The sequence below is a fragment of the Chanodichthys erythropterus genome, chromosome 8, assembly GCF_024489055.1.
Source record: "Chanodichthys erythropterus isolate Z2021 chromosome 8, ASM2448905v1, whole genome shotgun sequence".
Lineage (NCBI taxonomy): Eukaryota > Metazoa > Chordata > Actinopteri > Cypriniformes > Xenocyprididae > Chanodichthys > Chanodichthys erythropterus.
This window is the reverse complement of record NC_090228.1, coordinates 41,783,520-41,807,882: the sequence shown is the minus strand read 5'-3', so window position 1 is coordinate 41,807,882 and position 24,363 is coordinate 41,783,520. Positions and strand designations below refer to the sequence as shown.

Genomic DNA, 24,363 nt, shown 5'->3' with positions numbered 1-24,363 from the left:
GTGTGTCAGATAAGAGAGACATACAAAATGTGCAGAGCAGTGGGTCCTGAGGACTGGAGTTGAGAACCACTGCTTTAGAGTGTTTAGCAGAAGAGTAGGAAAGCTTTGGGACATTTTTAATCTTTGTTTTCTTTAAATTATCCAGTTGTGCTTAAATATTTTAAAATGTTAGCTTTATTATATTTTTCTATTCTAAAAGTATGTTATATTCTACTTTATTTTTATTTCTACATATTTAATGCTTGCTTTCTTTAAATTTAACCAATACCGTTTGTATGTGATTGTCTGCCTAAACATTACCAATAATAAAAACAGAAAATAACAAAAATAAAACAAATTTAAAGAATCAATAACAAAACTTAAGTTCATAATTTTTCCCCCATAAATTAAAAATTTTCAATATTTACATAAAGCAACTTATTACAGGTTTGCATATATAGTGTTTATATTCCATGTGATTTGATAGTGAGGAATACAGACTCGTGTTCTTATTCTTGTAACATTTTTATTGTCTAAGAAACTGCAGTGTTACTGCATACAATTAAAACAATGCAAAAGGAAAATAGTACAAAGCAAGGCTTCTGCATGTCATCCACACCAATTGCAAAACCCAGCTGTAACAAATGATTTAGCATTTATTCTGTTAAACTGGTAAATAAAATACATTTGGACACAGAGACATTTATCCTGAAGCAGACTTTTCCTTTGCTTGAACTGTAACACTCATCATCATGTTTCTGTCAAACAAAATAGCTATTTTGACAGACACTTTCTTTAATAAGCCTTTACTTGACTGGGTTCTGTGCTCGAAATCGCTCAAAACTTTTGATAATTCGATAATCTCTATTCAGTTTTCACGCCTTTTGCAAGACATAATACCCTTTCATGCTTTTCATCTTCAGAAAAATCTTTCTTCCTCCATATTTGCATGAAAACTATAAAGAACAACCTCTTGGTTTTCCATTTACCCAAGAAGACCTGTAAAACTATTTAACTAACTTTTCTGAGATATGAGAAAATACTTTCGTTGAATAACTAAAATGTGAATGTTTATTGTACCAAAATCCTACTGATGTCAGTGTTGAATTGTTATTAAGAGTGGAGCAACAGATCGGTTATCAAAGGCCATCTCTGCATATGTGCTGTGAGTTTTGTTTGCTTATAACGTTTATCTGGGAACACAATGTGTGCAATTTCACCAGATTTGTTACGCAAAGCATTTATAAACCTACACCAACATAGGAGAATACATCAATGTTTCTAAATATGCAAATTGCTGTTCATCACGAATTTCGAAATTAAAGTTCAAACACTCACTCTAAGTTTGCATATTTTTATGTTTGCATGTTATTGTTAAAGAAATTACAGTGGCTGTTGCAACTCTTACCAAAAAAAAAAAAAAACTATCCGATTACTTTATTACCAAAATAATCGCCACTAACACTCTAGAATGGTTAAAACATTTCAAAATCCACCTGCATTGTTTTGCATTTTGACATTCAGTTGAATAAAGGACTACTTTTCCAGTTATATATTTCAGTATTAAAGATTTCATAAAAAGTGTTAAAATACAGTGTCGTCTCGTTCTTGTGAACCCAATATCATGCACCATCTGATCTTGTAAGTGTATGGTCACAGCCATAGAGATTATGGTTAACTTGTAGAGTCTTTGATTGATCAACACGATAAAACAGTAGAAATAAAATGTATTTATTAAGTGAAAATATATACAAGAGTAAATATCACACTTAATACAACTAGAAGGATGACTAAACTACTAATAAATAAAAAACTACCAACTAACACAAACTTAAATGGAATGAACAGCCAGCAGATGAACATCAGTTATATGCGGGTGAAGCAATAAACAGGAAATTAACAGTCTTATGAAGGGAAGTCATATGTGGTCTGTCTCTCAAGACGATGATATGAATATTAAATAGGCATTTATTATGAACTCAGATAGCATGTATAATGTCTGTATCTGTCATAAGCTGACCCTAGATAAACAGCCTCTGTGTAAACAACCTTTTCAAGATCTTTTGAAAAGAGAGTTTATATTTACATTGCAGGTGGTTGGGTGATTAGTCCAGTGATTAGGGACATCTTCCACTGGGGATTCTCGTGTTTGCAGTGGGAGAAGCGATTGCTTTCCATCAGTCATATTCACCGAATGCTGGTGGTTTGTGGGTATTCCAGAGAACTGTAAGTCAGGCAATGTTGAATATGCATGCAGGGTCCACTTGCAAAATTATAACCTTGGTTGTGCTGTTGTCCCTTTCCTTGTCAGATCAGAAATTCAAAACAACACTATGTCCACCTGGGGATACACTCATCCCTATTCACTTATTTGCACTGTCCCAAGTACACTCCACTTTTTTTTTTTGGAAATAGGCCAATTTTTCAACTCCCCTAGAGTTAAACAGTTGAGTTTTACAGTTTTTGATTCCATTCAGCCAATCTCTGGGTCTGGCAGTACCACTTTTAGCATAGCTTAGCATAGTTCATTTAATCTGATTAGACCGTTAGCTTCTCGCTCAAAAATGACCAAAGAGTTTAAATATTTTTCCTATTTAAAACTCGACTCTTCTGTAGTTACAACGTATACTAAGACCGACAGAAAAAGAAAAGTTGCAATTTTCTAGGCCGATACGGCTAGGAACTATACTCTCATTCCAGTGTAATAATCAAGGAACTTTGCTGCTGTACCATGGGTGCAGCAGGCGCAATGATATTACGCAGCGCCTCTCACAAATGTCTTCATGGTTGCAAGGCACGCTCCCTGTCCGTCGGTCTTAGTACACGATGTAACTACAGAAGAGTCAAGTTTTATATAGGAAAAATAATCAAAATTCTTTGATCATTTTTGAGTGAGATGCTAACGGTCTAATCAGATTCAATTAACTATGCTAAGCTATGCTAAAAGTGGTACCACCAGACCCGGATATCGACTGAATGGATTTGAAAATGGTAAAACTCAACTGTTTAACTCTAGGCGAGTTGGAAATTGAGCCTATTTTCGAAAAAAGTGGAGTGTTCCTTTAACCCTTATAGGGTCTTTGGGGTCTGTGGAGACCCCGAAGACCCTGAGTGTACTTCCCAAACGCAGACCACACAAGGGTTTAAACAAACAGTGTCTTTAGAATTTTAGATATGCATTATTTTATTTCCAAACCTCTTTAAAATTCATTAGGGCAGTGTCCTGAACCCATAAGGCCTGGTTTCACAGACAGGGCTTACCCTAAGCCAGGATTAGGCCTTAGTTCAATTAGGGCATTTAAGTAGCTTTTACAGACATTCACTAGAAGGAAAAAAAAAAACCCAACAACTTACTGGTGTGCATCTTGAGACAAAACAATGACACGGACATATTTTAAGATATGCCAGTACAAATTACTTTCAGTTAAAACAGCTCAAACATGCAGTTTAGTCTGAGACTAGGCTTGAGCCTTGTTTGTGAAACCGGGGGACAGAGTCCAAACTGTTGTGAAGTGGGGACCTGTGGTGAAGTCTTCTCTGCTGTTTACTGCACTCCAGAGCAGATGTGCAGGTGATGGTTTAAATTGCTCCTTTTCAACCTCTACAATTTTTCATGAATGTGTTTGCAAATGTCGTTTCAGGTCTCTCCGATATGTGAAACTCACGTCACACTTTATACATGTGAAAGGCTTCTCTCCGGTGTGAAGTCTCATGTGGGCTTTAAGATTTCCTTTTTGTGAGAAGTTCTTCCCGCACAGTTCGCAGGTGTGAGGCGTCGCTTCAATGTGAAGACTTTTTGTGTGAAGGCGGAGGCTGGTTTTATGATTGAAACTCTTTCCACATTGATCGCATTTACAACTGTTCTCTCCTGAGTGAATCGTCATGTGGAAATTAAGGCTTACCTTGCGAGTGAAACTCTTTCCACAGTCAGCACATATGAACGGCTTTGCTCCAGTGTGACGATTCATGTGATACCTAAGGTTTAGTTCTGTTGTGAAGCTCTTTTCACACCGATCACATTTAAACGGCTTTTCTCCTGTGTGACTTCTCATGTGGGATGTAAGGGTGTTTTTATGTGTGAAACTCTGTCCACACTGAGGGCAGGTGTAAGGCTTTTCTCCAGTGTGAATTCTCATGTGGACTTTAAGGTTTCCTTTTTGATTGAAACTGCTTCCACACTGTTGGCAGGTGTAAGGGTTCTCTACATTGTGAATATGCATGTGGACTACAAGGTTTTGTTTTTTAGTGAAACCTTTTCCACACTGTTGGCAGGAGTAAGGGATCTCTCCAGTGTGTAGCCTTATGTGGGTATTAAGGTTTGTTTTTTGGCTGAAACTTTTTCCACACTGTTGACAGGTGAAAGGCTTCTCTCCAGTGTGAACTCTCATGTGGACTTCAAGATTTTGTCTTATACTGAAACTCTTTCCACACTCTTCGCAGCTGAAATGGCTGTTAGATTTGGTCTTCTGACCTCTTTTTTCTTGTGAGGAAGTCTTTGTGGATTTTTTTCTAGTTGTGCAAAAATTATATTTCTCATACTGACTTTTCTTGTACCAACTTTTGTCTTCCATTTCATTCAGTTCTTCACTCTCCTCTTTCAGTGGCATTAGGTCTAAGGTAAAAAAAAAAAAATAACGTTAACACCAGTTTAATTAAACAAAGCAGCAGACATCAAAACCAGCATAAGACACAAAAACGTACTGAAAATGGCAACTTAAAGAGATGATTCCTGTAATCTCAGAACTTCACATCAATATTATCAACTCTTTGCTTTCTTAACTTTCAAACTTTTATGCTGCATGTTATCAAACCCCTTATCAAACACAGCTTGACCATGGGAGAACTGGTTGGTTGTCAGATTTAAAGGCATCGCTTCATGAAAATGGACTTTCTTTTCTGCACCAGTTAAAACTGCAGTCTGTAAGTTGTCTCTTTGTCGCCATCTCTGTTTGAAACCTGCAATTGCAGTTGTTTGCGGACTCTTCAGCATGGATAAATCTAATGTTTGCTGTCGTTGTGGATACTGTATTTCAGAATCACAGATTATAGTCTTGGAAGTATGACCAATATAAGAATTTTCACCGGAAAATGTATGAACAAGTAAGTAACATGTCACTTTTGTTCTGACTGAGAAAAAAAAGCAGTAAATCGCGCTGCCAATGGTGATTAAATCTAACGATCGCTTAATTTGGATTACGTCAAACCCTGCAAATCATTATTAAATGTTCTACTTTGTTCTCAGATTTGTTTGTTAAAGGATTAGTTCACTTTCAAATAAAATTTTCCTGATAACGTACCCCCATGTCAAGCACATGGAAGACGATCTTTTGTTTATATAAAGCATATACATTTACATTTTTTTCAAAAATGACTCATCGTTTCGCTAGATAAGACCCTTATTCCTCGTCTGGTATCGTTTAAAGCCCTTTGAAGTTGCACTGAAACTGTAATTTTGACCTTTAACCGTTTGGTGCCCATTGAAGTCCACTATAAGGAGAAAAATCCTGGAATGTTTTCATCAAAAACTTTCATTTCTTTTCAACTGAAGAAAGAAAGACATGAACATCTTGGATGACATGGGGTGAGTAAATTTTCAGGAAATTTTATATTAAAGTGGACTAATCCTTTAACAACATCAGCATTGTGCGACTGTGTATTTAGCGTGTATTAGAGTTACCTGTAATTTAAATTTCTGTACAGTCTAATCTCTAACGTTAATTTGTCATACCATACAATCTGCCATCTAAAAGATAAGTTTAATTATTGCAGCTGCTGTGAGAATAGGCTATAAATGATCCATCTCACATGCCATACAGCCTACTAGCTGGGACTTGTTATTTATGTATACAGATGTTTACCCACCAAAGCATGCAATTGCGTGGGGCCCCGTGTGCCTGGGAGGCCCCTGTGAGTTCGGATCCCCCAGTGGTGTAGTCTACGTGAAACGCAGATATATGCCTTATACCCACTAGGAAAGGTCAAGGATTTACGTATATCCACTTAAAAAAGTGTGAGAATACGGATTTGGCACTCTTTAATGTGACGCGACAGATCACAGTGCCTCAGTTCAAAAGAAGCTGCAGCCTGACGCGCACGTGAACTGATCCTCTCCTCCGCTTTAATACCAGTTACAGCGCAAAATAAACATGAATGAACACCTAAAGGTATGTTAAAGGATACAGAACAACTGACCGACATCCATATCATGTCATGTAATCATTTAATCAGTGTTTCAACCACGGAAAGAAGTTAACAGCTTGTAAACAAATGTAATGTCACAATTACCTTAGAACAAACATATTCATCATGACCATAAACTTGTTAGTAAGCTAGAAAAATGTACTATAGAGAGGAGCTTTTAGCTAAATATATGCACCATTATAATTTTTAATGTTCTTCAATAGCCTATATAATGCATGTTTGAATGAATTCATCATGTTGACAGCCACCATTTAAATGTTTATATTTAAAAAAAGAGAAAGTTAGTAGGCCTATTATAACTTTATTATTATAAAAAAAAAAAAACAAAAAAAAAAACCTTACTACTGAAGGGTAACTTAATACTGAAGATTGTATACAAATTGGTTCATTTAACCTTCAATATTAATGTACCAGCTGATTCCCATGTGTATTTTACAGCATTAGTTAAGAGATTTTTTTTCTTGAGAAAATTTGTCATTTAGCCTACCTGATATACAGTATATCCAAAGTAACTGATATTGACTCGATGCAAGCTTGTGAATTCAAATTCATAACTATGATGACAGACTGGCAGGAAATGGTGCAAAATAGAGTCCAAACAGGGTGATATTGTGACATACTGATAAGCCTAATCTTTCTATTAATGTAATAACCTAGAATACTGTCTTGACGGCTGCTCTGTTAAGTCTTTGTTGTCATCTAGGAACCTGGGTGTGCTCTTTGATACCAATCTTTCATTTGAAGCTACATTTCTAGCATTCTAGCTTGTTAAACCACATTCTTCCATCTTAAAAATATATCTAAGCTACGACATATGCTCTCAATGAAAAATGCAAAACAATTAATAAATGAAAGACATGAAAGGTCTTTAATGTCGTGTTTTGCGCCATTGTTGTCAAACAAAGTAAAAGCAATTATTAATTTGGTTGCTAATTATTAAAGTTTCATTTATTTTTCAGTGCATATAGGGCTATAACTGCCATGGGAATATTATAACTGTGTTTTTATTAATATTATGTAGTGTAATGTAGACTGACACTATCACAACTAAAAGAGGGTCGAGTCCCCTTTAAAGTTCGCATACAAGTCAATGCAGACTTTTTTACACACTGAATATGGGTTGGAGCTTCTCATTTTTAACTCAAAGTGCACCAGATTTATTGATTTCTTCATGGCTTGACATTTTAATAAGGATCAAATGACTGAGTACAGCTTTGAGAATGAAACTAACCTGTTTGTGTCTCATTTTCTTCTTGGTTCACAATGAATGTTTCTTCAATCCTCATTTCTTCATTCTCCTCTTTAATAAACGGCATCTTTATAAAAGTGGGTTACATGGATCTCAGTCGCTTCACCAGGAGTTTTCTGTTTGGACAAATTGTCATGTTTAAGATGCATGTTTAAATCCAAACTAAATCTCTGGGTCCTCCCTAGTTCAGCAGTCAGCGCACTGGTAAGGGAGTCATTATAAATACACATAATACTTATTTACGATTTATATTTTCTACTTAATGGCTTTTGGATTATATTTAATCGATTACACTTTTATCTAAACATTTGCTATCGGTTAATTAAAGTTGTCATCACAAATGTTTGTGTTCTTGTTGCATTTACACCATTTTAACCAGCAAGTGTCACTTAATCTTGAATGGGAGTTTCAAAAGTTTCTCACTTAGTTATTATTTCTCAATAAGTTTATCACTACTTGCCAGTGGCAGAATTCGAGTTTACAATAAACTGATTAACGAAATACGACAGGAAATGAGACGCAACTTTTCTGTTACTCGTGTGCGTATGCCCTTTACTCATAAAAATAACGTTATTCAGCATGACAGTGTTGCATTCGAAATAAATAACTCGTTTTTAATAGCTTGTTAATACGATACAATTGATTGGACGTCTTGTATCGATTTAAGCAGAGTATAAACACAAACCCTTGTTCAGTCGATTCTCAACAAACGCAATAAAAGCGGCGCAGCCTTGTGACGTCATATCGCCAGACCAAAATAAAAGCCCTGTCACAAAAGTACATAGAAAAACCAATTGTACCATATCCCTGAATTAAAATTTAAATAGTGACTTGAGTAAAAAAAAAACAAAAAAGTGTTAAAAGTTCATAAATATTTTATAGCTACATTCAGTATTGATTTTTTATTATTATCATTTTTTTTTTTATCTCTAATGAACTGTAAGGTTAATTTAGTCTGAAAAATACCTTGGTAAAAATTCTTCCATGCAACAGTAGAAGATAAACAAAAGCAGCAATACAAATTTCAAATACATTTTAAACATATTGCTAGAAAAACAGTTCAATCTAATTAAAATCAAGCATTTCACAGCTTTTTAATAAAAGATTGCCTTAGATGTCAAGGGTCATTTGTGTGAGTTGCTGCCTATTGTAGCAGGAATAGTTAGTTTGTTCTGGAGAGCCATACCCTTTGAGATTTAAGGAACCAATTGGGGCCATATGTGACATTTCAGGTGATTTCCGGGACTGCGTTTATTTGAATGTTTGATGGCAAGTGTCGCTTGTGGGTCTTTCTGAGTGCAAATTTGCCATCAGTTTGCCTGGAGTACATTGCGTTGCTGTTGCAAGCAGCGTATACTCAGCTGTGACGAGCAGGGCGGGCGAGAGCCGTGAGGGAACGGCGCGAGGCCGGTGACACGAGTGATAATGAGCGTCACCTGCGAGTCTCTCACGGTGGAGCTCCGGAGGCATAAAAGGAGGAGCGACATCAGTGAAGGACGAGAGAGGACCAGGCCTGGACTTTATTTTATGTTTTACTATGTTTGTGTGGCCGGCAGACGTCCGTGAGGGTCTGCCGGCATTACTTTCGTTTTTTTCATTGTTTATTTTGAATTAAACTTTGTTTGAACGTTCGCCGGTTCCCGCCTCCTTCTTCCCACAACTATTAACCTCGTTACATCAGCATTGGGCTTTTCTGTGTCATCTACATTCTTACAGGTTTGAGTGTAGGGTTGGGTACTGAACTCTGTACATTTAAGCGCACCGACTGAAATATGTCAGTACTACTGAGTACCAATTCACATTAAATCAATTACTGCCAAATTTCAAAACACAAGAACACATCTGGGCAATTGATTTAATGTGAATTGGTACTCACATTGACAGTGTTGTCTAATAAATGGGATCTACTCACACACACACACACACACAAGAAAAAAATGCAGTATTTGTAAATTATTCACATTGTTCTTATGACCTGTGTTAATAAAACCTTAGTTTTAATAATTTAATTCTTATGTTTACAAAGTGCATACAAGACCAACACTGGGCAAAGTGGAAAGATTGAAGACTCCATTTCCTCAAAAAGAAAAGGAAAATGCTTGTCAGGCTTCTTACTTAGTTGAATCTTCTTACTAAGATCAATTTCTGACCAAGAGATATTTAGACAATGCAAAATCAAAGATTCACTGAAAGGTCTGCTTCAGAGTTGCAGAGGACTTGAACATTTTCTCAACTATAAATAATAAATATATATTCATATAAATTAATTTTATGAAGTTGTGATTCATTGGTTGTAATGTTGATCTCATATTGGTGCTTGAAACTGCTGCTCTACTGACAAGATGGGGATGCTGTCAATCTTTTATGGATCAGATCATATGAAGCTCTTCTGCAATTGGCAGGAAGTCTATCACTTTTTGTTCTCCTCAACTTCACCCATCACATCCATTCATGTGTGTCTGCAAATCCAGATGTCCTGTAAAATAATTAATTGATTTTTATTTGAGGAAAACTGTAGTGCCTGGACCAATCAGACGATCTAACAGACCCCTCAAGACCTTAAAGGCCCCGGTATACTTCAAAGGAAGTTCTTTTTGTGTTCTTTGTTTAGGGGTAAAACAAAGTTCGAAAAGCGTTACCAGCGATATACTGTAAACGAACATCTGACGCCACCCACACTGCTGAGAGCGATATTTAGATGAATATGTAAATATGTGCTGCATGCTTTCTTCTCAGTAATAAAATAAACACAACAAAAATGAGAAAACAAGCATTTTTTATATAAAGCATAAGAAAAGCATCTGATCATAACATGGGTAGAGACGAAATGAGTCAGAGATCAGTTCCACGTGAATGAAGGCGGAGCCTCGGCACACACCTCGAGTTACGTTATTGTCACGGACCAATGGTAGTACAAAGGTGTTTTGCAGCTGGAGCGAACTTTTCCTGAAAGTGGCACTATGGCAAGCCGTTTCAAACTTCCAAAAAGAACACAAAACGAACCTCGTTTTGGCCTGATTTTGTTCGAAATTACGTCATATCAGTTCGTTCTTCGATTTCGTTTGAAGTACATTGGGGCCTTAACAGGCAAAGGTTCGAGCAGGCTTTGTGAAATCTGATTCCCATTCATCATTATCAACTTTTATTCCCCTGCTGACACTAGCCAGGTAACTAGTCAACCTCAGAGACATTCCAGTTGAAGGAAGGTGGCAACATGCAGCAGTACATGCCTAGGAAAGATACATAAGGCCATAAAAAAGACTTCTTTCCATTAATTCATAGACAAATCTTTCTTTGAAGGAACATGCATATCTCCAGGACATTGTGCGTATTATTACTGTTTTGCAGATTGTCTTTTGTATTGTATACTGTTTTATGTATAGCTTATGACAGAACTGTAAGATAATGTAACTTTATTGGCATCATTCTTCATATTAAAATAGTCCTCATTTAGTATCCTACCCATTGGTGTATATCACTTCCTCATAATTTGTATGTGATTGTTATATTAATCAAAGTATAAAGGGTGCACAAAGGGGGCCCTCTTTCATCATTCAAATGAGTCAGCTTCCAGACAAAGAAGCTTTTCCAGCTTGAAATTAGAGCTTTTTCACTGGTCAAGCCAAACTCGAGAGATGTGACCTCTTTTCATGTGGAAAAGACTGAAGACATCCAGTCTGACAGCAACGCTGTGGGACCCGATTTGTCCTTGGAGCAGGATTGGAGCAAAACTGGGCAGAGCTGTAGACCTCCAGGAATTGAGTTTGAGACCACTGACCTAGAGTCCAAGGACTTGAAACAGAAAAAAATCAGGCCACAGAGCAAATTCTACAAAATTCCACAGCAAAAGGTTTAGAAGGCAATGCTAAAAGTCCAGCGGTTTAAATGAAAATGTCTGCACCTTAAAGGGTGTCACCAAAGAACTCAAGAATCTGTTTATACCAAATCAATGTGTCAATTAATGAAGTGCCAAAACACATCTTGCGGAAAATACAGCAGGGGAAAAAGTCAACTAAGTACTCAGAGGAGCTGAAGCATTTTTTTATCACACTACACTTTTACTCCCCAAAGGCATATGATTATGTCCGTGACAATTGTCATAAAGCTCTGCCACACAGTCACACCATCCGTAATTGGTACAGCAGCATCTCAGCCAATCCTGGATTTACTGTGGCATCTTTCACAACACTACAAAGTTATGTACAGGCAAACAAAGAGATGGGAAAAGAAACTGTCTGTGCCCTAATGATGGATGAAATGTACATTCATAAGATGGCTGAATTTGCAGGGGACCAGTTCCATGGCTATGTGAACATAGGCACTGGAGAACACACTGGCCACCCAGGCCTTGGTCCTCATGGTTGTAGCTGTCAATGAGTCATGGAAAATTCCCTTTGCATACTTCCTTATCAAGGGTATGGATGGAAAAGTGATGGCAAATGTCATAAGGGAGAGCCTTAGCAGGCTTCACGAGGTTGGTGTTAAAGTTGTCTCACAACCAACTTGACCATGATAAGGGGACTTGGTGTTGAGCTAAATATTAACAACATGAAGTTCTGCTTCTTGCATCCCTATGCATAAAGTACATGTGTTCCTGGATGCATGCCACATGCTTAAGCTTCTTCGTAATGCCTTTGCATCTTCATTTGAATTTAAGACAGAAGATGGAAGGAAGATTAAGTGGAAGTACTTTGAAGCCCTCAATGGACTACAGGAGAAAGAAGGTCTGCAACTTGGAAACAGGCTAAGGATGACTCATTTACAATGGAGAAAGCAAAAAATTAAAGTTCACCTGACAGCACAGCTCTTTAGAAGCAGTGTGGCAGATGCCATGGAGTTCTGTGAGCAAGGCTTGAAGTTGGAGGAGTTCAAGGGTTGTGCTGCAACTGTGCAGTTTGTGCACACTGTAGCTTTTGATGTACTGAACAGCTGAAATCCTCTCTGAAAAAGCTTCATAGCCCCAGTCAAGCCAACAACTAAAGACCGGGCTGAGACCATTTTAAAGCAGGTAGAATCTATGCTCCATGGGTTGAAGGTCCAGCAGTACAACAAGATGGTGCCACTCCACACAACAAAAAGAAGACTTCATTGCTAATGGCAGAAGTGCGCTCAACATCTACGAGGATCTTGTTGAGAGTGCCAGTGCAGCATGCAGTTATCTTCTGACCTACAAATTGAGTCACTTGGAGCTCTTCTTTGCTGCCATAAGAGGTGGGCACAAAGACAACCCCAATGCCAGGCAGTTCAGGGAAGCATATAAATGCCTACTTGTGAGCAGAGTTGGGCAAGTTACTTAAAAAATGTAATACATTATATAATAGTAGTAACTGTCATTTTAAAGTAGTTACATTACAATATTACTGTCTCTGAATTGTAATAGGGATTGGCATTTCAAATAAAAATAAAATTCGATGATCGCTGGAAATTATTTTATTATTATTCGTAAATCTAACCCCACCCCGCACGCATAGGCTACATACATAAATGGGGTGAGAGACCATTCACGCTTTCAATCTTTTTTTTAAATAAAAATCTCTATTATAAAAAATGAACAAAAAAAAACTTGCTACGTGTGCTGTGCTTGACTAACAGTAACTAGTATTGACAAAATGCAAATACTAGTTACAGTTTTCAACACAACCCTGGGTTTTGACAGCATGACAGCGTCTAATTGCTATTTTTCACTTGTGTAAATAGCCGCTGCCTATTAATTATTTTTAGGCATGCGTTATCCATTTTGTTCTTCTATGTTGTCCCATTTGCTGGTTTTGCATAAGTTTGGGTAACACTGCCACCTAGCAGTGAACTGTGGAACAGCAGCATATCAAGTAGCGAAATTAGCAAAGTCATGAAACCGTACCATTTGAAAGAAAATATATACCGGTATTTTTGCTGTACCTGCTATATGGCGCAACCCTAATTACATGTGAGAGTTTAACAGCATCTCCAATATTGCTGGATAAATCTAGGTTATAGATCTTTATAGGTTTATAGGCTATATAAGTTTTATTTTGGTTTATTTTGCATGAACTGCTTTGTATTGTAACATATATTATATATTATATTATATATTTTATATTACAAATATATATTATATATTTTATTGTTACATTTGCCATCCGTGAGATTTGACTTTTAACTACAAACTGAGACTCGATAAAGAACAACCACAAGTAGTCTTCTATGTCATTCCGAAGGACTTAAACCTGCTAGCTGGTGAGTTTATACACCATTTGGTTTAGGCTAGATTTGACTAACCTTACCCGAATAATCTTAGGGTTAAAAGGTGTCCTATACAAAGGTCACATCGACTAACAATACCTTTTGATAGATGGCATACCATAGGCATTTATCGTAGCCATATTTTAATAAATGAAACCCAATTCTGTGAGTGATTTCATGTCAGAATTTCATGAAAAGCTTACTAGACTCCAAAAAGATGTAATTGCATTCAAAGATGAAACCTTAAATGAGAAAGTCGATGCTTTAATTTATGATGCTTCAACGAGAGGTAGTAGTTGCGAGCGATGCACTATTAAAGGACAATACGTGAAGCACAGGGCTGTGTTTACTTAATAACTCAATAACAGAAGAGGTATTATCTAGTAGTCCTACACTTCTCACCAAAGTGGACATAGACTACATGCATCTGGTCTGCTTGGGTGTGGTTAGATGCTTACTAACCTTCCTCAAACAGGGTCCAAGACAGTGTAAACCACCTCAGGACAAATCGGTGAAATTTTATTCAAACTTCTTTCACTGCTAAGAGAATTTGCCAGACAGTCATGGTCTCTTGCTGTTCTACACAGATGGAAAGCAACTGAATTCTGACAGTTTTAATTGTACACTGGACCTGTTGCTCTTCATGTGGTGCCGCCTGAGAGCTTCTACCACCACTTCCTGACACTACCTATTGTCACATCCATACTGTTGAACTCTAATGACAACACAAGGAATGCATATACTTCCTATGCTGAAGAAATACTAAGATCTTCACTTTATACAATGCCCACTCTCTTACCCACTTAGCAGAAGACGTTAGAAATTTTGGAACTTCCTTAAATGAGATCTGTGCTTTTCATTTCAAGAACCATCTTCAAAAACTAAAGTGTCAGGAATGCAAAACTCCCCATTTCACAACTTTGCATGAGGATAGCTGTAATGCCTACATCAACACCCCACCGGACAACTGTGTCCACACCAAAAAGGACTTTCCTCATTGGAAATGGCTTTGCCTTTGTGAAGAAAAAGAGAACCAATAAAATGTGTATGTGATGTGTACCAACTCGAGTTTCTTTGACAATCCATGTAACACTAAACTTAAAAACATAGCACTTCTAAGGGATGAATGAGGATGTGGAAAAGGAAGTATCATTGAACAGAAAGACCTGAGGAAGAAAGGGTCTGTCTTTCATATGGAAATGGATTTGTTCTGATACCAATGCTTCATGGCAGTGAAAGGCATTATCATGTAGTGACTTTAATGTGCAATCTGCGAACAGACAATCGAGCGTGGATATAGTGTTTTTAATAAATTAAACTACGGATACATACAATTAAACTTAAGCAAAGTATATAAACAGAATAATGAAAAGTAAAGAAAGAAGAGCAAAGAATGGCAAGAATTAAAAACAGTTAACCTTTGAGAACCACCAGAGTTTTAAATTGCCTTAAAATTGGGCAAAGCTTAAAATGCATCTAAAGATCGATAAGAAGTGTCATTTGCATAGCATTAGCTCTGAACTAGTCATAGTCATACTGGCTGTCATAACTTGTTTTCATGATGGATTTATTTAGGCCTTTTAGGCCATTAAAGGTCCCGTTTTTCGTGGTTTTTTGAAGCTTTGATTGTGTTTATAGTGTGCAATATAACATGTGTTCATGTTTCGCGTGTAAAAAAACACAGTATTTTTCACATAATTTACTTATCTGTATACCGCTGTTTCCACTGTCATAAAAACGGGCTGATGACTTCCTTGTTGTATGAAGTCCCTCCTTCAGAAATACGTAACGAGTTCTGATTGTGCCAGCGGTTCCTGTGTTGTGATTCAACAGCAGCTTAGCGCATCTTGCCCGGAAAGGTCATGCCTCTTAGCATAACGTGGAGATGCACGCGCTCAGTGTTATTGTAAACATAGTTTTACATGTGGATTTTTGTGGTGTTGTGTCGAATGAACACAAAAGACAATAATTCCCGAGAGACTGAACTCTTTAATCTCCACAAGCAGCGACAGAAAATGTACAACGTTAGCACTCACTCAGAAGAGTACCTCATATGGAAAACAGTCATATACATAAACATAGTCCCCTCTTGTGGCCATTATGTGCACTGCAGTCCAACATTAACTATTGCAGTAAGGATACCACAATTATAATTTTCGGGAACCGAGTTAAACATAAATTGTAACCATTGATCTCTAAGTACAGCGTCCCTGGGAAGGCCAAACAAAGGTGATTGGACTGCGGGATGAAAATAACGGCGTTTCGACGACATGGCGACAAACACACTCTACAAACGCAACTCTTGCTCTTCTCTGTGGGAGCACAAGACCACACCCCCTTCTTTGTGTATTCCTGTGGGCGGAGGACTGTTTTAGTGACGTCATTAAAGAAGGAAGTAGAGGGATGTAGTCCAAACTGGCCGTTCGATGTAGGCGACTTCTGTTAAATAAAATATCTCGCTTGGCATTGAACTTTGAGCTTTAAAATTTTACAGATTTTATTTATACTCTAACAACAACATTACACACTAACTAAAGTTTGAAACATGGGATCACGAAGAACGGGACCTTTAACTAACAGGTTAATAAAATATGATTAATATATAGGCTAATATAGTGTATAAATTTAGCTAAACAGTTAATTTCTCTAGCGAACAAGCTGTTGACACTGAATGGCTTTTCTGAAGGTAAATGTAATACTACGTGACATTGTTTAGAAACTCTTTCTGCAATTTAATCGCTAAGCAATTACACAAGATATGATACGTTTTAGTAAGTTGTACTGTATCTTTCAACATACCTTCATGTTCATTCTGCAGTAGTGAAGAGAAAGGGATGATCACGTTCACTCGCGCTCCCGGTTGAACTGAGGTGCCTATACAATGATCTGTCATGCCATATCAAAAAGCATTAAAACGGCATTTATGGTTTTAATTTCGTGATAAAATGGGCAGAATTTGAAAGATGGCACTTTGTTATCGAAAGTAACAAAACACAGAGCTTGTTGCATTATTGGTGATTTTTGCTGGTTAAAGTAGGTTAGGCTAAAAAGCTTTACTAGCGAGCTTGTGGATTGGAGTGTGGATCGCCTGTATTCGTGACGTACCGTGATTGTTCGGGACGAATGCATGTACCTTTACACCCCTAGTTACAACGGGTCTTTTAGGGACCATTATTTTGCAGATCAAGCATCCGGATTGCCTCCAAATGCTCACAGCAGTGTTGAAATGTTTGCTAACAGTATAACGTTGGTCGCATAACTTTGCCGTAAGTATGTTTGGGCCTTTAGAACTGACTTTGTGAATATCCTTGAATGACCCAGCCAGAGCCCAGACTTGAAACCAATTGAACATCTGTGTATAAACCCAAAACTGGCTGCTCACTGACAGTCCAGATCCAAACTGACAGATCTTGATAGGATTTAAAGAAATGAATGGAAGATAATCCAGAAATCCAGTTGTGTAAAGCTTTATGAATCATACACAAAAAGACTTCACAAAGTTAAGGATCTGTATATGGGTTTTAATTGGCAATGGTTTAAAAAAAAAGAGAGAAAAAAAGAATACCTTATGCTAAGATGCATTACAAACAAAATATCAAAAAGACATACTATCAGAATGCTATTCAGATGCAATACACTGATTTCAAACTGAATCAAATATATGAGTGACAACTCTATACAATGGAAATTACAGGACATGAACGTAGCTTTGATTTCACAGAGATACATATTTTCTGGTGCCATTTTAAATGGCTGAGCCATTTAAAACGCTTTCCACAAAAAGAACAATAATAGGGTCTCACATCTGCATGACTTTTCATGTGTATCTTTAAGTGTGATGGCAAAGGAAATGTTTTATTACACTTATCACAATTAAACTGCCTTCCTCCAGAGTGAATGTGCAGGTGACTTCTTAAATTGCTCCTCTTCGTAAACCTCTCGTCATACTCAGAACATTGTAATTTCTTTCCATTATGAGTTTGTAAATGACTTTTCAGGGCACTTTGATATGTGAAACTCTTCTGACACTTGTAAGGCTTCTCTCTAGTGTGAACTCTCATGTGAGTCTGAAGATTTCCTTTCATCGTAAAACTTTTTCCACAATGAGGGCAGGTGAAAGGCTTCTCTCCTGTGTGAACTCTCATGTGAATTTTAAGATTTGATTTAAGTGTGAAACTCTTTCCACAGTGATCGCACATGAAAGGCCTCTCGCCAATGTGAATTTTTACATGTCTCTTAAGGTGATCTCTGTCTGTAAAACTCATTCCACACTGGTGACATTTCTCTCTTGAATGAATCTTCATGTGGTCAGCAAGAATTACTTTAAATCTGAAACTGTTTCCACACTCACTGCATACATACGGCTTCTCTCCAGTGTGAACTCTCATGTGGGCATTATGGGTTGATCTATATGTAAAACTCTTACCACACAGTTTGCAGGTGAAAGGCTTCTCTCCAGTGTGAATTCGCATGTGGCCTCTAAGGGTTGTTTTATATTTAAAACCCTTTCCACACTCAGGGCAGGTGAAAGGCTTCTCTACACTGTGACTTTTCATGTGCCATTTAAGGCCTCCTTTTTGAGTGAAACTTTTCCCACACTGTTGGCAGGTGAAAGGGTACTCTCCAGTGTGAATTCTCATGTGGAGTTTAAGGCTTCCTTTTTGAGTGTAGCTTTTTCCACACTGTTGGCAGGTGAAAGGTTTCTCTCTAGTGTGAGTTTTCATGTGGGATTTCAGGTTTCCTTTTTGAGTGAAACTTTTTCCACACTGTTGGCAGGTGAAAGGCCTCTCTCCTGTGTGAACTCTAATGTGGTTTTTAAGGCTTTCATTTTGAATGAAACTTTTTCCACATTGTTGGCAGGTGAAATTACTTTTAGTCCTTTTCTTTTTAGCTCTTTTTTTAGACAAAGTCTTTTTAGTCTGTGAGCGACTACAAGACTTTTCTCCAGTTAGGAAATCCTTATGTTTCTCATATTGATTTTTATCTTCCTTTTTATTCGGTTCTTGACTCTCTTCTTTCAGCGCCTTCAGGTCTAAGATGATAAAAGACAAATAACCCAAGTTTAAGCACAAAGCAAGAAACATCACAACATTTAAAAAAGAACACAGTTTGAATAGAAGAACTTGTTGGGTATAGACTAATCTCAAATCTCCCATTGTCAAAAAAAAAAAAAATTGTTCAGTTACGTAGAAATTTAAACTGCATATAAGAGTTATAAATTACCTGCTTTTGGCTTTAATCTAATCTTTTGGCTCTCTCTTCTAGTGCTATTAGATCTTTTGACAACAGACCACAACATTGGCTTAGCTTAAGATTTATGATAGCTTGAGAATCATATTGCAGTTTTTGGACAAGCATTAGCTTGGTTCAAGTTCTCGCAACTTTTTGCAGGGTAGAGATGAAAATCTATTGGTGCTTTTCCAATCCATGGTACATTTCAGCATGGCTCAGTACAGCTCACTTTTTGCGATTTTTCACTACATAGTACGGCTCGCCTAAATTGTACCACCTTGGTTGAGGTGCCAAGCATGCTGTACCGATACTCAATGTGAAGTGTAAACACTGAAGAACAGTGATTGGTCAGAGAGAATAGTCACAACCAGCGCCATTGGATGTGAAACACGAGACGCCAGACCTATTAGATTTAAATACTCCGTTACAGCCATCGCAGCAAAATTTGTTCACAAAACGACTTTGAAACCTCAAAAACGACTTGCTTTAAATTAATGTCGCACACAACTTGACAAAAGAAATGGCTGTATCGTTGTCAGTAGAAGAGAAGCGGATTCATGGCAGTAGAGATGGCGCAACTATATGATCAGTCTATAATCCCACCCACTTTGAAGCAGTACAAACTGCAGTGGAAAGTAAAGCGAGCCGAGCTGAGTAGTACCATGCAGTGGAAAAGGGCCATATGTGCAGCAATCTCTATTTTAACTAAAAGCAAAAGGAGGATCTAAGGAGAAGCACAAACGTGACAGGTCAGTATAACCAAATAAAGACAACAACCAACATATAAATTAGAAAATTAAAGGTGCATTATGTACGAATTTTGTCCACTAGAGGTCGCTACAGGCATATTCAAAACAAAGGCGTAGCTTGATGACGGCAAGTTTGAGAGCGGAATCTTGGGACATGTGGTCTTCACCTCAACGGCCGGTGGAAAACAATCGGGATAGGAATCGGGAAGAAATCATGTTCATGGATGCGATTATTAACGTTACTGTAGTATGAAGCAGAGTAGGATTGAGTTTTGTGGGAGCTGAACGAGGCCGCTGGACAACTGCGCAACACACGCCTCACGAGCAGCAGAACTTTTAATATACCACAGTCGCCGGCGCTGCTTCCGCTTTTCCGGTCATGAGTATGAGGTAACACAGCTCTGTTTATCATATTAGATACATTTGAGTGTGTTGAAAATGATGTTATAACGTTACTCTGTGCGTTCGCTCGGCAGCTGCTGTGAGACATTGTTAGTAAGATCGATTTGAGAATATCATATTAAATGCTGGATGGCTTGTGTTAATAAATGGCATGCAATTAATTTTAATTTTAATCAAAATCCTGATTATGCCATGTTAGCTACTTCACAAAATAGTGTTTTTCTCTGCAGCATGGTAAAGCATGGTACTCGAAAAAAATCGAGAAAATTAGATTTAAACAATAAGACTAAATGTGTTGAGCCATATAACAATTCGTTTTCTGTCTATAAATATATCAAAACAGTTGTTCCCTTGTCTATTAACGATGCCGTAGAATGTCTTTTCAAAAGATGTAATATAAGTCTAAGGTGTCCCCTGAATGTGTCTGTTAAGTTTCAGCTCAAAATACCCCATAGATTTTTTTAATTACGCCATTGACAGGAGACTCCTCACACGTCCCGGAGCCTTGGTTAAAATTGCAATTTTCTCACAATTTGCAAATAGTTGCAAACATTTGGGATATTGTAAGTACTCAAGTAAACAAAATATATAACACTGGCCCTAGTGGTTTTTTGATATTTTACTGCAAAATTATTACATATTGCACCTTTAAGAGTACATAAACACAGGATAAGTTTAGTTTAGTTCACAAGACAATTAACTAAACTACACACGAGTAACATTCAGTAAGCAAAAAAACAAATAATAAATAAATCCAATATATTCAGAAACCAATGAAACACGAAAATATACAAGATTATCCAAAAACAACCAATTTTAATATGTGTCCTTTTCAATAGAGACATGACATCCATGATTACCGCTAAATCGCCATCACCTGCTTTCAAATGGAGCGGCATTTAATAGACAGAGCCGTAGTTCACTGACAAGCCACGCAATATCGCGCTCATATCGCAGATGTATCACCTTCGATAATGAACGCGATATTGCGTGGCTTGTCAGTGAACTACGGCTCTGTCTATTAAATGCCGCTCCATTTGAAAGCAGGTGATGGCGATTTAGCGGTAATCAGGGAACCGGCTTTACTGACGAAATGTGCGTGACAATTGCATGCAATATATCGTGCAGCCCTACATCAAACATAAGTATGGAGTGCCACAGGGCTCTGTGTTAGGCCCATTCTCTTTCTCCTTGAATGTTTCCAATGAGAGACATTATCATTAGTGTCCACTGTTATGACAATGATAAACAGTTTTATATTTTCTCTTAACCCAATCAAACGGCACAACCCTCCAAGTTATTCATTTTAGGGAGATATTTTTTCCATGGATGGGTAGTTTTGTGTTACACAGATATTAGTTAATGGTTAAATAAAATTTCATGGTTCGCTTTTTGCAAAAAAAAAAAAAAAGTTTTGTTAGATACTGTTGCATGGTTGTCAATGTATTCAATTCAGAAGTAGATATTGGGTTTAATGTTACACAAAATACTACTTCGGTATTATTTTTCATAATTTAACAAGTTCAGCTTTGAGAATGAAACCAACCTGTTTGTTCCTCAATATCTTCTTGCTTCACACTGAAAACTTCTTCAATTTTTATTTCTTCACACTCCTCTTTAATACACGCCATCTTTATTGTAGTGTCACATGGATCTCAGTTGCTTCACTCTGTCATGATTAAGATAATAAAAGAAATGTTGAATAATTAACTAAGAAAGTTAAATCCAAACTATATCTCAATCAGCTTGCTAGGTCAAAGTCAGTGCAGTAGTAAGGGAGTCAGACGGAGTGAGTTAATGGCTACAAAGCTGACTTGAAATGGATGTTGTTCTTCCCATCCTATCGAAAACCTATTCCGCCCCAAATTGGAGAAATAATCATTTTTATTCTTTTATTTTTATTTGTTATCCATGATCATCTTCATTTAACATGCATCTGTTATTATTATTTTATGATTATTCTAATTCCTTTTCTATGTAGAGCACTTTGAATTACCACTGTGTATGAAATGTACTTTAGAGATTAAATTTACCTTGCCTATTTAATTTTCACATGATGTCACACTGTAAAAAATCTTGCAAATTGCTAGCACAAGTCAAGTTGACAATTTTTTTAAAGCACAATTAATAAGAATTTGAAAGCTAAACTTTGTTTCATGTCAAAAGTAAGCTGCTGGGTCTTGTCTGTTGGTGTGATGTCAGTGTTCAAACATTTTTTTTTACACTGTGTAAGAAAATGGGCTTGTGGTGTGAGAGTTGGCATCCCTGAAAGAAATGTGAATCCCTAATTCAGATGGTAGGTAATGGTTTCTCATGGGGATGTAAGATATTTTCAACATTTACTCCGACCACCTGCATAAAAATACCTAGCCAAATTACCTACTGTTTACTGACAAACTCCAAAGTAGTACTGTGGTCATTTAATTGACCTCTGAATCCACACATTTGAGTTTCACTGAGACCAATTCAAAATTAAAGGTCATTGCACACTGAGTCCGAAATTCGCATGCGAAACTTTCGCACGTTAAAAAATAAATTCGACCTCACGTTATGTCAATCGCGTTTGCACACTGCCTCCGAAACTTTCGTCCGTCAAAAAAATATTCGGATCAGGTTCGATTTTCTGCGTTTTTCGCATCCGTGGCACGCATTTTGAGAGACGTTTTGACAATTCAGAGCCACCGTACGCGAACGCAAAAATCCAGAATGCCATCTGACAAGTTGATCCACGTTGCCTACAGCACAAAGCAGCAGCACTGAATGACAAACAACGTGAGGAACACAAAGAGACCGAATATAAAGACAGATTGTGCCAGTAGTAAAGCATCAAACAGAGCCACTGACATCCTGAAGTAAACTTTGAAACGCTCGGATAATCCCGCAGCTCCTTGATGAGGTGAATTCTTCTTTCTCTCTATGCAATCTCGGGATTGAATAGACTCAATATTTTCTCTTTCTTTTTCTAGAGGAGACAACTAATCGTGCTCACTGCTTGAAGACTTCATTTTGTATTGTTTTGCGATTTGTTTTGCGATTTTTTTCGCAACGCATTCATTAATACGCATCGGACTCAGTGTGCAAGGTCTCGGTGCGTGACGAATTTTTAGGATTGCGAATACGAAAAAACGCATGCGAAAATTTCGGACTCAGTGTGCAAAGGCCTTAACTGTTTAAATCCTTTTTGACCTCTGCTGAGCACGTTACGGTAACTGTTGATCTTCACTGTAATTTTCGTGCGATTTAAAGATGTACACTTTTATTACTGAAATGCTGGGAAGTATTTAAAAAAACAAACTATATTTCATCACTGCTCCACCTCAGCGAGTAGGAGTAGAGTGCACTTAATTATTCAATTTAACTTATTCCATGTTATATTATATTTATAACCTAAATGCGAACTTATTATTTCTTTAATATCTGAAGAGGGATTATATTTATATTGTGGCGACTTTAAATGCTCTGATCAGCCAAAACGACACAAAATTAGCACTGGAATGTGGAAATTAATAAAATAACTTAGATTATATTAAAACTTCATGTTTAGTCATTTATCTTTTACATTAATATTTGTAGCTAATATTTAACAGGTTACACTTTCATGAAAACACAGTGGCTTGTAAAAGTTATCATTACACACTGTTTTGATCGTCAGCGTGCGGTGATTCGAGCGCTTCGATTCACTGAATCATTACATAGTAATTGATTCGATTCTCGCGGCGTTTCGAAAAGCTCTCCGTTGCTACTCATGTTTAAATTGACAAACTGATTCACGATACAGGGAGCGAAACTAGACGCGCTTTTTCTGTTACTTATGTTTGGACGCGTTTTACTCACTAAAAACCTTAGATAAAGCCGTATGTTGCTACATTAAATAACACATAACTTTAAATTACTTTACGTCGCGTGTGAAAAATATGTAATCGACTTAAAATTGCATTGATTTAAACACATTAAATGCTATAAAACACAAACCTTTCCTCAGCCGAATCACAACAGATGCAGCAGAGCGGCGCGCTCGTATGACGTCATATCACCTAAACAAAATAAAGGTCCTGTTCATACGCTAATGTCTTAATATCACAAAAGTGCAAAGAAAATTAATATGTGGCCATATATATATATATATATATTTTGTGTGTGTATATATATATATATATATATATATATACACACACACACAAAATAAATATATATATATATATAGTGTGTGTGTGTGTGTGCGCGTGCGTGTGTGTGTGTGTGTGTGTCTTCAAAACTCCTCGGCTCAGTCTCTCATCCCCCATTGTTGTTCTGAGATGGTTTTTGATCAGCTTAATTCAGCTTAATAAC

At 37.2% G+C, this 24,363-nt stretch overlaps 2 protein-coding genes across 3 annotated transcripts; both read right to left on the bottom strand.

Annotated features, from left to right (window-relative positions):
* Positions 1 to 2,943: 2,943 nt before the first annotated feature.
* On the bottom strand, positions 2,944 to 8,180 carry LOC137024972 (gastrula zinc finger protein XlCGF57.1-like). Its single transcript, XM_067392955.1, has 3 exons — positions 8,115 to 8,180; positions 7,412 to 7,545; positions 2,944 to 4,591 (listed from the first exon to the last, which is right to left on the bottom strand). The coding sequence occupies exons 2-3, from the start codon at positions 7,494 to 7,496 to the stop codon at positions 3,591 to 3,593; spliced, it is 1,086 nt and encodes a 361-aa protein (XP_067249056.1). The 5' UTR covers positions 7,497 to 7,545; positions 8,115 to 8,180; the 3' UTR covers positions 2,944 to 3,590.
* An 8,985-nt stretch (positions 8,181 to 17,165) lies between these two features.
* LOC137024960 (oocyte zinc finger protein XlCOF6-like) lies at positions 17,166 to 24,062 on the bottom strand. Of its 2 annotated transcripts, XM_067392934.1 has the most exons (3): positions 24,007 to 24,062; positions 21,581 to 21,703; positions 17,166 to 18,683 (listed from the first exon to the last, which is right to left on the bottom strand). In XM_067392934.1, the coding sequence occupies exons 2-3, from the start codon at positions 21,663 to 21,665 to the stop codon at positions 17,326 to 17,328; spliced, it is 1,443 nt and encodes a 480-aa protein (XP_067249035.1). In that variant the 5' UTR covers positions 21,666 to 21,703; positions 24,007 to 24,062; the 3' UTR covers positions 17,166 to 17,325. The 2 variants fall into 2 exon arrangements, with proteins under 2 accessions (XP_067249035.1, XP_067249036.1); XM_067392935.1 differs by lacking the exon at positions 24,007 to 24,062 and having other exon boundaries at positions 21,581 to 21,828.
* Positions 24,063 to 24,363: the final 301 nt, after the last annotated feature.